Source organism: Scomber japonicus, chromosome 7 (genome assembly GCF_027409825.1).
Source record: "Scomber japonicus isolate fScoJap1 chromosome 7, fScoJap1.pri, whole genome shotgun sequence".
Taxonomy (NCBI): domain Eukaryota; kingdom Metazoa; phylum Chordata; class Actinopteri; order Scombriformes; family Scombridae; genus Scomber; species Scomber japonicus.
The window spans coordinates 6,346,958-6,359,944 of record NC_070584.1 but is presented as its reverse complement, the minus strand read 5'-3'; the positions used below and the strand labels follow the sequence as shown (position 1 = coordinate 6,359,944).

Genomic DNA, 12,987 nt, shown 5'->3' with positions numbered 1-12,987 from the left:
ACAACCAACAAACAAGGACCATTTGGTTGATGTTGTAATACCATGGGTAGTTTTCAGGCTTTTCAAGTGGCAGGAAAGTTGAAATCAAGTGCTCTTGAGGCAGTTCAAATACTTGAAACCGTTCAAATCTCATATTTTGCCCATTTATTGAAGTTATGACCACAAGGAAAGTGAAGTTTCTGATTTTCTTCTTCAGGCCTCTCTTCCCTGTCATCACTGTTAGCCTAGCACCACCAGCAATGTTAAGGCAAAATTAAACAATTTGGGCATTTCACTTTACCTCCTGATTATTGAACTGTCCCACAATCCTGTCTTCTCTGCTTGCAGTAGTATAAAATATAATAAACAATAAACACTTGTCTTATTAACATTTTGCACACGGACAAAACAATTTTAAGAAATCATATAAAATGTCAATATCAAATAGAAATCAGTTAATCGGGTGTGAAAGCAAGTTCTCACACCTGTATTCAGAGTCTGGATGTTCAGGTGCAAGTTCATCCTCCAGGTCCAGAACAAGAATGAGTTTTTTATCAATAAAATCTTATGGTTGTCCTCTTGGTGTTATAAATTCCTCTGTCAATGTGACCTTTGTCCAGTCCTACAGTCAATATAGCGTACCAACAGTTTCACAATAAAATGTCATATTCACGACAATATCACATGTGTTTCAGTTGAGGGTTGCAGAGGAGATTTGGCATGTTTTCCTGTCCTTTGCTCTGAGGTCCTCATCAGTGAAACCACACGGACAACCCCGACATTAAACTCCAGGAGGAGGCTATACATTGGTCTCAAGGCCATTCATGTCAATGGCACACTGTTCTTTACACTTCTTCAGGTGTCTCGGAGGGATCGGAGGCATCTTCCTCTCTGCTGTCGGTCGAACGCCCTCTTCCAGCTGCATGAGTCGTGCCACATCGGGAGGAACAAGCTTGTGTTTGGGCCCTGATGAAGGTGGCTGGTAGTTGCCGTTGTTGTTGTGACAGTTCATCAGAGGTGGGCTGGTTGTCGGGGGTTTGGCCTCACAAATCAAAGGCACCTGAGGGCCAAAAGGGCCATGGCAAGGGAAGCAGGAAAGAGGATTATGGTACGATGAGGATTGAGAATGAAGATTAAGGGAAGGAAATTATGTCAGGGTGAGAACAAGGAATTAAGAAGGATGTAGCATTAAGAGATTTCATTTCCAATTACAGCAGTAACACAAATGCAACCATCCCTCCTACCTGCTTCACCAATCTGCTTTTTTGGTGTGTTGAGCAAAAGCTTTGACATTTAAAGAAACAGAAAAGGTAACATGAAGTCATGGAGTGTTTAGCTTTAGGAAGAAGAATTGGCAGGACTCTTGGGGATTGATTGTAACAGCTCAATCATTCAGAACCAGTGTACCCCTGGTAGTGTTGTCGCTTTCTGCAGAAAAAAGAAACCTTTTTGGGCTAAGGTCACAGTTAAAACTCACCCCATCTCCTTCTTTCATGAAATCTTTCCTGCAGATGTGCGCCATGATGCCCGTGGCCAAAGCATCACCCATTACGTTCACCATGGTACGGAATCTGTCTCTGTACAGGAAGATATTTGAGGGAGGATATAAATAAATTTAAACCAGAAGCATTCTTGGACATTCCAACCTAAAATGAGATGAAGAACATGGGGCTCATGTTTTTTTGGTCTGGGATGATTAGTTTTGATTTGTCATACAAAAGAGACACATATGCTACTTACAATGCCCAATCTACTGCAATGATGAGAGTGATGTCATCGGTTGGCAACCCGACAGATGTTAGCACTATCACCATGGTGACCAGTCCGGCTTGTGGGATCCCTGCTGCACCAATACTGGCAGCAGTGGCTGTGATGCTGGTGGAGATTTGTAGATTTGATGTAATTACAGAGAAAAATCCATTGAATAAACATAAGCATTAAGAACTGTAAGTAAGGTAACAACTTCAGAGAAATAACGCCCATTGACTCTGAACAGTGGCATTAGCACTTAAACATTACATGGTTCCTATAAGAGGACATCAAGGCCAATACACAAGCAAGGGTCACAATGATGTGCTATTTTTAGTCCTTTTATTTTCAAACCCCTCATCTTCACTCCCTTTTTTTCTAATTCTAATTTCTAATAATCAGAAATTACTGCTAAGACTGATGGTCATGGTCATAAGCCAAAGTAATGGACAAATTAAAATACATAAAAGTACAATACACTGTTGGGGAACAACGAATATCCTCACAAAATTTCAAGACAATCCATTCAATAATTGAGATATTTTAGTCTGGATTAAATTGGTGGACTGATACTTGAAAACTGAAGATACCTTTTACATGAGAGGTGAAACATCTTGAAGCAGCTGCCCTTGACTGAGCTCTTGTGTGTATACCATGGCCTTGAAGACTGATAATACCTTACCCTAATACCATACCTTTGTGTAACGAGGCAGAAAGGATGGGTGTAAAGGTCAGGGTGGTGGATGGGAATGTCTTATTTTTTATGCAAGACACAAGTACCATATCTTATCCCAGACCTGCAGTTAACATTGCCATTTAGTAACTACAATCTTTCCCAAACCTTAAAGTCCTCCTCCATTCAAAAATGTATTTTTCTTATTGTTACTTCACTTGGATGTTTCATCTTCAGGATGTTTTCTCATCATTTCACGTTTCATACATGTACAATATGTACACGCTTGACTTTGTGACATCACAACTAGTTTGGCAGCCAATCCTAGTATAGTATAGGTGAAAAGGGGGCACATAAAATAACTAGGGCCCATACAATTAGAATGGACTTTTTTTTGTGTAGTAGGAAACATTCATCATCTTTGGAGAACACTGAGTATTTTTATGTATCATAAAATATATCTGGAGGGGAGCTTTAGGTGTTTTAGCTGACTAACCTTTATTATATTTTATTTGTCACCTCCTTTTATTCTTATCCGTACTATAGCTGGTTTTAGAGAGAGCAAGAATTTGAAAAACATCGTGATTAGACACAAAAAGTCAGTCAGTGAATGCACAGACATGAATGGACTGAAAGACTACTGTACATGCATTTGCCCTGGGGCTGTTTCTCTTTTTACAAACAAATACATATATCATCAAAGTAATGATATATGATATAATCGCATAATAAATTCTACACATAGTGGCTTTAATGGGGGGAATTAAAAATAAATCCACATATGTGTCAAAAATAATTAAACCCTTCTTTAGTCTCACAGAATGAGACAGTCTTTTATTGAGCTACCCTACATTATCTGAGGGCAGCAGCAGATAGCAGGTGCGTTGTTTTGACAAATACATGCAGCAATTAATGATCAAAAGAATTTGAAGAAAAAGTTGAACATGCTCTAGATTCAATTAATAAAGTATCTTATTCTCCTAATAAGTTTATTAGGATGAATCTAAAGATAAGGTTGGTGTCAAAGATTTCTTCACCATAGTAATTAAGAGAATAAACTAATATCGTATCCATAGCAACTGTCCAACATCAAACTGATTAGTAACGTCTTTTCTGACGTTACCACAGTGTATAATTATAGAGACTGTATGGAGAGTGAGCTACAAGCTGGCGAACAACTGGTAAAGATCCAGAGGTTAAGGATGGGATGATCCTACCACTGCAGCATGATGGTGAGAGATGGTGATGGGGGGAGGGAGAGGAAGGTTGTTGAGGTCAGAGGTCCAGCAGTGGCGTGACTGGAATATGGTGGTTTATCGAGGCCACGTGGCTCTTTTCAGTGAGAGATAAGCGGATACTTTCAATCTACAGTTGCTATATGGAATTATATAGAAAACACACAAGAACAAAACATGAAAACTTCTCCTTTTTTGGGGGAGGGTAAAATGGTGATGTTGATCTTCTTAAATGGTGAATACTCTATAACTTTGCTCTGATGATCATGAGCTATTTTTTTAATACATACACTCTTTTTCTAGAGATACTGAATATGAGAATTTTCAATACAAAATAAAATACAAAACACAAAGAAATTCAAGTATTGAAGTATTATTACCTAATACAACAAATATGGCAACATTCACATATTTCAGAAAAGTTTTCCATGTGTGAAATGTTCTAATAAAGATCAGATCTTCAAGGCAGCAGGCATGCCACGAACAGAATATTCCCCACTGGTGTTTATGGCAGCCAGACATAGTGAGAGCCTCAATGGAATTTCAGTGTAGTAGTGTGCTTTATCTCTGAGAACATCAACAAGAATCAGGTGATACACCTACTGGAATATCTAGGAGAAGATACACCGGGCTGAGTGTATGATTCATGAATTCATGTATTTTTGAAAGATAGGGCAAATGTTTCTAAAATCCATACACACTGTGCAGGATATCTACCCAATATGTTTTTGTAAAAGGACCAGATGCAACACAAGGAGTACAGTCAGCATTTGCCTTACACTTAAAGCAAAATGATCATGAGATAAGTCTACTTTATCTTGTATTGCTTGCAAATTGTAATGCTTTTATCTGATTGCAGATTATTTTTTGTGCACATCTGTTTTTTTGTAATCTCCACTTCTAGTTCTCTCTCTCCCAGTAGGTCACTCCCAGGTCTTCAGCACCGGCAGAGGACTAGTCTTTTTAGGGCATTTTCAAACCTAATGTTGGCTTGTTCTGGTGTGAGTCAGTGGATGAGTTGGATGTGGTCAGATCATGTTCCAACCACAAGCTGCTCCAGAATTTGTTTGTGTCTGGACCGAGTCTTGGTGCTGTTGTTTTGGTCTGTACTCAATTACAAATGCTGTAAAATCAGATCTGCTCAAACGAATGGTACCAAAAGGGAAAGTCATTAAACTGGATGAAACCATGAAGGTTTGGCAATGCCTTTCAAGTGCATTATAAGGTATTGGTTGATGTGTTTATGTGTATTTAGAAAGAACATTTAAATGCAAAAGATAATTTCTACATTTGTAATACTGTAGTTGTACATCATGGCTGATTAAAAGCCATAAAAACGACATAGTTGTCAAAGAGTTCAGAACCCAGATCTAAGACACCTAAAGGTATCAGTATACTTGAAGTGCTTCTCAGATCATCACATGGGGTCTGAAACCTCCTCCCCACACACCTTTCCACTGTCAGCATTGGGGGAACTTTCCAAAACCGTCAATTTAACAAGCTCATCCACTTCATTCTTCCCACATTTTCATTCTTCCCACATCTGTCACTTTTTGTGCACAACCAGCACAACACTATAAATTCTTTCGAGGAGAGACTGTCCACATGTGTTCAGAGTTATCTACCTTTCTATGTTTCACCATGTTACACCATCTCTATTCTGATAGGCTTTTGTGTGATCATTGGAAACAGCTACAAACACATTTTCTTTGAGACATACCAACTAGACCATTCTAAATGTATCCTTGTCTTTACCCCTCATGATAACATAAACACTTGTCATTCCTCATTGTTAGACTGTTCCACAAAAACAAAAACCAAGCTAGGTAAACCAGGGTTAGTATTTTGTTTATATCTGCTGTAGTGTCATAAAGGGATACTAGATACAGCAAGGACTAGGCTTTCCGTGCATGTTTTTCTCTGGTTTTGTCCAATTCCATCAAGCAGAGAGCTACACTGAGCTGTTCCAGGTGGGGATTGCATTAACAAAAACAATCTGCCAAAAAATAAGAGCAAGTTGTGTATGACTGTTATCCTGTATATTTTCACCATAGACCACACTTCTACTAATACCCGCAACACTCCAATTACTGAGAACTATGATAAGGTGACATTTTGATTGTGATGCTTCAGTGTAATAGGAAACATTCAAATTGAGAGTGACAAGCAGTGTTCTTTTTTAAATTGAAATTTCCTGGATACTGATGCACACAACTGTGATTTTTATCTGAATAGAGTCTGGCAAGGATCATAACTGTGTCCAACACATAAACAGTGAACTAAAATTATTTTGCCACTAATCGGGTCAAAAAAGCACAGAAAACAGGGAAAATTCCAGCAGATATTTAAAAACCGGAGATGTAAGCATACCCTAATATGTTAGTGCAATTAATTGCAGAGGATTTGTTGTTGTTGATATCATTGCTTTCAAATTCCAATGATACAGTATCTTTACCATATTAATGAGCTTAGAAGCACAGATGGCATACTGCACAGCCCACTGACCTGATGGTGATGATCTGGCCAAAGTCCAGCTCGTAATTATTAACTTGTGCAATGAATATTGCTGCCACGGCCTCGTAGAGAGCGGTGCCGTCCATATTGATAGTGGCGCCCACGGGGAGCACAAAACGGATGATGCGGCGGTCAATGTGGTTGTTCTCTAAGAGGCACTTGAAGGTTATAGGCAATGTGGCAGAGCTGAGGAAGACAGGGAATAAGAAAGAGAGCTCAGATAATTCAAAGGTCATGCAAAAAATCGACATATCACGACCTTCCAATTTCACTTGAACATGCTTGTTAACAAGTAGTACCTCTTATGGTTTGTTGTGGTGAAAGAAAGCTAGAAAGCGATGTAATTATGTTTCAACAAGACATTCAGGTGCAGATGCTTTTTAGCACATGCTTGTATGATGATGACTAGTCATTGCAGCAGGCACTCCTTTTGACCATGGTCTGGCCCAGAAACCACTAAATATTGTGATCATCAGCACTATTATACCACAGACTGAATACATGCTACCTTCCCTCTTTTGCCCCAAGAACAAGGACTGATTTCACCTGGAAAAACTTGGGAATTTAATGGATCATTACTGTGTGTGGTGTGTCGAATCATATAACTTTCCAATTGCCAAGGAGCTATTCCAAAGCAGGCTGTTGTGATTTAGATTGCAGTTTGCTGTTTTTTCTACCTTCCAGGCAACCACTGATTTTCATTTATTTACATACGGAGTGAATATGAAAACCCAAAGTCTCAAATCTACCACAGTAAACATGATGTCTGCTAAAATAACCAGGCAAAAACATGTGATAACACTGACATGGTTGCTTAAATCCATGAGTGAGTTTACATAGAGGAGCTATATCCTAAACTATTAGCCACATGTGCATACACACATGCAGAACTGAGCACACACACAGACACCTATGGCTGTTTGCCAGACCAATCAAATATGTGGAATGCTCCTTTACGTTCCCATCTCTTCCCACTCACGCCAGATGTTTTCTGATCTCCCAGTGTCCCTTTGAGGCTTTTCACGGTAGTGTTCCAGTTAAAGGAGAGGAAGGAAATAATGTGTAGTATCAGGACTCAGGGATGTTTTTATTTCAAACCAGTGTAGTCTATAGTATATCATTTTGATTCTCAAATGAGCAAATAAAGCGGCTTATTTTACTATGCATATACAGTTAGTTTCATTTACCTGGAAGATGTTGCCAGGGCGATGAGCAGGGCTTGCAGGATTCCCCGGATGTAAACAATGGGGCTCTTTTTGGTGATGAAGAAGTACATGGCAGGCAGGATGAACAAGCCGTGCAGCACCAGACCAAACACCACAGTGACGGCATAGAAACCCAACTTCTTCCCCATGGCTGACGGATCACTCATCTCTAGAATTTTACCAGCCACCAGGAAAACAATGCCAAATGGGAAGTACCTGGCAGGATGAGAACAGCCAGAGCTCAAAGTCAGCAACAGTGGCTATGAAGCCTTACATAAGTTATACAAAAAGAAATGAGTTGACCCATAGACGGATTTTATGAAATGCTCATGTAGGCAAGGGTATAAAACAAACCATAAACAGCACAAAGCACATAGAGGTTGAAACAGTTTGATATTCCAAGACTCTTTGTGCACAAATAGCTATTACCATGTAGTAATCCGGTCAGAGCTCTGGATCTTAGTAAGGTGGTGGGTTTTACACATACATGGGTGAGGAAAAACAAAACAAAAAAACACTTGTTTTAATGGATAGGTTCACAATTTTCAAGTCTGTCATGTGCCCAGATGAACATTGAAAAACGTTTTTCTTGCTGTAATCATTCCTTTTGTTCATACTGAACATTAGAAACTCCCTTAATAATGTGCTTACAATATAAATGATGGGGTACAAAATATACAGTCCTTCTGTGCAAAATGTATTTAAAGTTTATCTGAGGTTCAGAGGGAATTTGATGCCTCAAAGACTGTAGATAGCAGATATCTACTTGATATGCCAAACTCGGACTGCCTCATATAAGAGTCAGAGTAGTCTCTATAAACAAAGATCTGCACATGAATACATAATCTGTAGGCAAGGGACAAGATTTTAGGATGAGAAGTGTTCTGGTTTCTGTTTCTGTTCCGGCAATTTTGATAGGAACAAGCTTGGGTTGGTCCATGTGTGGAGTGAAAGAGAACACGCTGGCTGAAATATTATCTGGACTTAAACAACTACAAAAAGTATCTATGTTTGTCAGGTAAACTATTAACTGAGTGTAAACTGGCTATTTGTGAAACAATCCAGTCACAAACATTGTCTCTTAACTCTAACTCCATTCTTTCTAATTCGACTATAAACAATGAGCAGCACACAGAAGAGGAAGTCTTGGCCCAGCTATCTATTTCGATATCTGCTGGTACACCGGACCCCTCAAAATAATGTCCATTGCCCCTAGAGGCTAAATCATCACCATGCAATAGTTTAAAGGGTCCAAGATTGGTTTCAAATAAACTTATGAATGCATTTTAAGTGGATTTTTTAAAGGCTAGAATAGGAGGAATGTTCACAGTGAGGAAAACCTCTTTTACTGTTCGTATGGACTCCTATTATCTTAAAACACACTTGTAGAATTGTGAACTCGTCCTTTAACTGCATTCATGAAGAGAACAATAAATACAACAGCAAAACAAGCTTTTTTTCCAGGAAACATTTCAACACATCAGTTCTAAATAATAAAATGAGTGATGGCTGAATTCCATCCAGTAGCTTTAGTTTCAGTCTTTTAAAGTAAAATGGCCCACAGTCACTATGATACTTAGGTGATAAATTTGACGTGTATTAAAAATGTCATTGTATGCGATGATGAAGATGCCAGACTGCTAACTTTGGATGGAAAGTGCTTCACATTATTAAGCTTATTTTCCAGAGAAAAATATCACTAACAGCTGTGCAGTTTCTTGTTAATGATCCTCTGTGGCTGATTAATCAGAACGATTAAATCCTATTTTGACATAGTTCCTAGAAATGAAGCTTTGCCTGCCTGGTATAGCTTGAAGGCAAATAGCAGGATTTTCATACATACTAACGTTACTTTTTATGCTAACGATATTTGTTAGGGGGGGCATGTGTGCTGCTGGTTGAAGGTCACTTTGCACTAGCTGTACAACAAAAATTGTGTAGTATGGGTTAACATCATTGTTACTAACTGCCATTTCTCACTGTAATTACATCTGTCATTTAAGCTAATTAGAGTTTACCGATGTAAACTTTATAGTCGTTTCTACTTGGAAAAGGGTTGAAAGTTATAGTTTCTAAATACTGAAAATGTTTATATATCATGACATGCAATGAATGTTTTTACTACTCCCTTCCTATGTGAACATTCTTTGATTGTTTGTACATGGGAAACCCATCTATAGATTCCCAAAGGCATATGTTAACGGAAATCATTACCATATAACAATGGCGACGATTCTAAGGACAGCCTCATTCAGGCTCTGGCAGAAGTTCACCAAGGCGCTGCCATTTGGCCCCATCCTTCCCAACATAATACCTGTAAAAACATAAAGCACATCTTTAAAATAAAGCATCAAAGGATTCCACTGGGGATTTTCTATATTTTCTTAAGGTCAAAAAAATCCTATGTGCAAAGCCAAACCCAACAATGAACTCATCCTACTCATCCAAATTGTAGGCCAAATGTCATAGGCACTGCTGTTTCCTAATAACAATTGAGCCACACTACTCCACTGGGTGACATGTTCCTTTGTCAGTGGCTTCTGCAGCTTGTTAAGAAATGGTTCCAAAGAGTAACAACAGCTAAAGGATTGTAACTATCAGGAGAAAGGTCCTTAGTATCGTAAATGCCACTGTACATGTGAGGAAACATGGATCCATTTACAGACCTTTCTAGTTTGTTGAGTGACATATAACAATCTCTTGACTTTCTATTACATACTACTTCAGCACAAAATCAAGGGCTTTGCATTTAAAGAGCTTCACAGCCTAGTGAAGCTCTTTAAATGGAACCAAATTGCTGGTTTTACTCCTTGGAGGATTCTTTTTGTTCTAAACAAGCTACCGTAACCATCAACCTTAGGGACAAAGGATCATATCATCCAGAGCAGTGATGTGACTCACTGACATGTTGTTAATAGTTTTTGGACAACAACAGAGGTCTATGGCACAGAGGAATGAAATATATCAGGCTCACAATACTTGTAAATAGGATGAGTTCATTAATGGTTTGGCTGTACACGTGAGATTTCCTGATACTAAAAGAATATATAAATATCTACAAAACAAACAAAATAAATAATAAATACAAATGAATAAGAGGTTTGTACCCATAGTGGCTGAAAAGATAACAATTCCGAGGACATTCATTCCATCGCTCGTTCCTTCCCGAGTGCGTATGAGTACATCGGGCGGGGGAGTCAGATCAAGGGCAAAGTTTTGGATATCCGTTCCATTATCGTCCTGAATACCATAGATGAGCGCTCGCCGGGTGGTGGACTCTGACTGGGCTTGACTCACCGTAGGCTTTGGTTTCACAGTGTACTCGCTACTTGTTCGATACTGTTGCCAGGGAATAGAAACAGAAGCAGAAAAGACATGTATTTAACTTCTAAAAATAAATATATGCCTTTTTGTTTGAGATGGTTGTGTGTGATATCAGAGGTCTCACCTGTTGAAATGTTGCTTGTACCAGATTGGCTGGGAACATATTGCTGCAAGGCAGACATACACAATGATTAAAACACACTGCTTTTTGGTTCAGAAAGGTTGAACAAATAAAGGAAAAGATGGGATACTGTATGCTTTTTGCAGTTGAAAAGATCTCAATCTACCTTGATACAAGGTGTTGTCTTTCATATCAAGACTCAGTACATCCATTCTTTATTCATTTCAGGTAATTACATCCTATTTTACTGCAAAACAATGGGATGATTTTGTAAAGGTTCATGCTTTGGTGTGAATGAAATAGCTGTGAGTCATAGTGACCGACTTCCAAAGATAACACCCCAGAATTTGGGACTGGCTAACATAACACAGAGCAGAAGGGTTGGAACAGTGATCAGAGTGGAACAGAGTGGTTCTCACTCTGGATTCTGTTTCCCTGGGAGGAGATGGTGGCAGGGGACATGATTATTTATTATTTGTTTAAACAAAAATGAACAAACAATATGAAAAATATGAAAATGAAATGAAATGAAACAACAAAATGGAACTATTATGACTCCAGTGTAAAAGAAAAAAGTCTTCTGGTCCATAATTTGATCCAATCTGGTGACATGTATCCTCTATCAACACTGGCCTGTTTGACTTTTTTTGGTGAAGTTGTATAATTCCACAAGCTTGACCTCACATCAAGTTCACAGTTATGGAAAATAATATTGTCTATTTCTTTGCATATTCTACATTCAAGATAAATGAGTGGTGGGGTTCATATGACTGAAACAAATAGCTAAAAGGTTTAAATTTGGTTTATTTAACTATGTCCAAAAACCTCAGTCCAAATACCTTCAGTTGCCCAACCTAAACCTAAACTTTTATCCCACACAACTATGGGATTGCATTCCAAAACCACATTTTTAAAAATCATGCGCTGCACTCCGCCCACCAGCCACCCTGTAGTTTGGAGAGAGGAATGTGTAAAATATGATGGGCGAGATCAGGTCTGGCAATAATGGCTCAAACAGACCATTATATCTCCGTTCCTGACTATTGAAATTACTGTCAACTGCACAGCTGCTGAAAAACCTAATTGCCCACGTAGGAGTGCTTAAAGGACAGGATGTAAATTTTGAAAGATGATATAACAAATTCCTCCTCTTTTATATAGACAAATTACATTTATAAGAATTAAAATAGGAATTATTTAACATTCACTAATGCTTTTAGGAGATTTGCTGCTACAGCCTTACATGGTCTGTTACAACCAGTTAGCATATGACAGCTAATGTCTGCAAACCTTACCTGCATTACTAACTTTATAACTCTTTCATGTCTATCTTGTGCTCTGTTATACTACAATTTAGCATTTATTAGTATCCCATAATGTCACTTTTTGCCACAGTGGCCAATATTTGTGCAAAACACATTACATAGACTCACTCTAACTGCATGAAATTATTGTACAATACAAACTTATAATACAATGAAATACCCCATCTCTTAAATACCATAAAATGCTAACTCTAATCTTAATCAGATCTTAATCCACCAAATACATTAGATATTGAAAAAGTAGACTAATAAAATAACAAAATATAACCATTTAGAAAGACTTCCAGCGCCAAATCTGACCTTAATCTGCAAAACTGTGGGCATACTGTAGGGATGGAACTCATTTAAAAAATAAACCCCAAACCCCTGTCGCTTTTTATCATCTGACTTGTATCCGTATTAAAGAGTCTGGACAAAAGTATGCCAGAAAACATCAGGACAACCAAACAGCTCAGCTTTCTTGCATTCCACTGGTCAATAATAAAAGTCTTGGTCTCTCTCACGAACTAGCAAATGTGATCATATTCACATCTATCCAGATTCCAGTCCTTAAAGTCAAACATGTTTGGTTTAGTTGTGAAGGGTGTGATGACAGTGGTGCTCAGTAGGGGAAATCCACATTTTAAATCCTTGCCTCCCATACACTACAAGGTACCACATGAAATGATGCTGTTTAAAAGATGCTCATCTTGGCCATTTGAAATTCTAATTGTGTTTAACATGTTGTATTTATTCAGGCTTACAATGAAGGCTGGCTTGACTTTCAATGGAAGCACAGTCTTCTGGAGAGTGCCAGCTCTGCACAAAACACAACAGATGTAAATTTATCCATAAGCCAAAATTAGGCCAATTTTCAATTTGC

General features: G+C 38.4%; 1 protein-coding gene across 2 annotated transcripts in view; it reads right to left on the bottom strand.

Annotated features, from left to right (window-relative positions):
- Nucleotides 1-778: 778 nt before the first annotated feature.
- The window catches only part of slc1a7b (solute carrier family 1 member 7b), a 38,575-nt gene continuing 26,366 nt past the window's right edge, over nt 779-12,987 (bottom strand). The window contains exons 4-12 of one of the 2 annotated variants that reach the window (XM_053321798.1): nt 10,804-10,846; nt 10,463-10,694; nt 9,570-9,669; nt 7,338-7,571; nt 6,142-6,336; nt 1,720-1,854; nt 1,453-1,556; nt 1,387-1,388; nt 779-1,039 (exon numbers count right to left, since the gene is read on the bottom strand). In XM_053321798.1, coding sequence (XP_053177773.1) covers nt 779-1,039; nt 1,387-1,388; nt 1,453-1,556; nt 1,720-1,854; nt 6,142-6,336; nt 7,338-7,571; nt 9,570-9,669; nt 10,463-10,694; nt 10,804-10,846 — 1,306 coding nt within the window. The remainder of the gene's footprint in view (nt 1,040-1,386; nt 1,389-1,452; nt 1,557-1,719; nt 1,855-6,141; nt 6,337-7,337; nt 7,572-9,569; nt 9,670-10,462; nt 10,695-10,803; nt 10,847-12,987) is intronic. The other variant, XM_053321797.1, reaches the window with a different exon arrangement.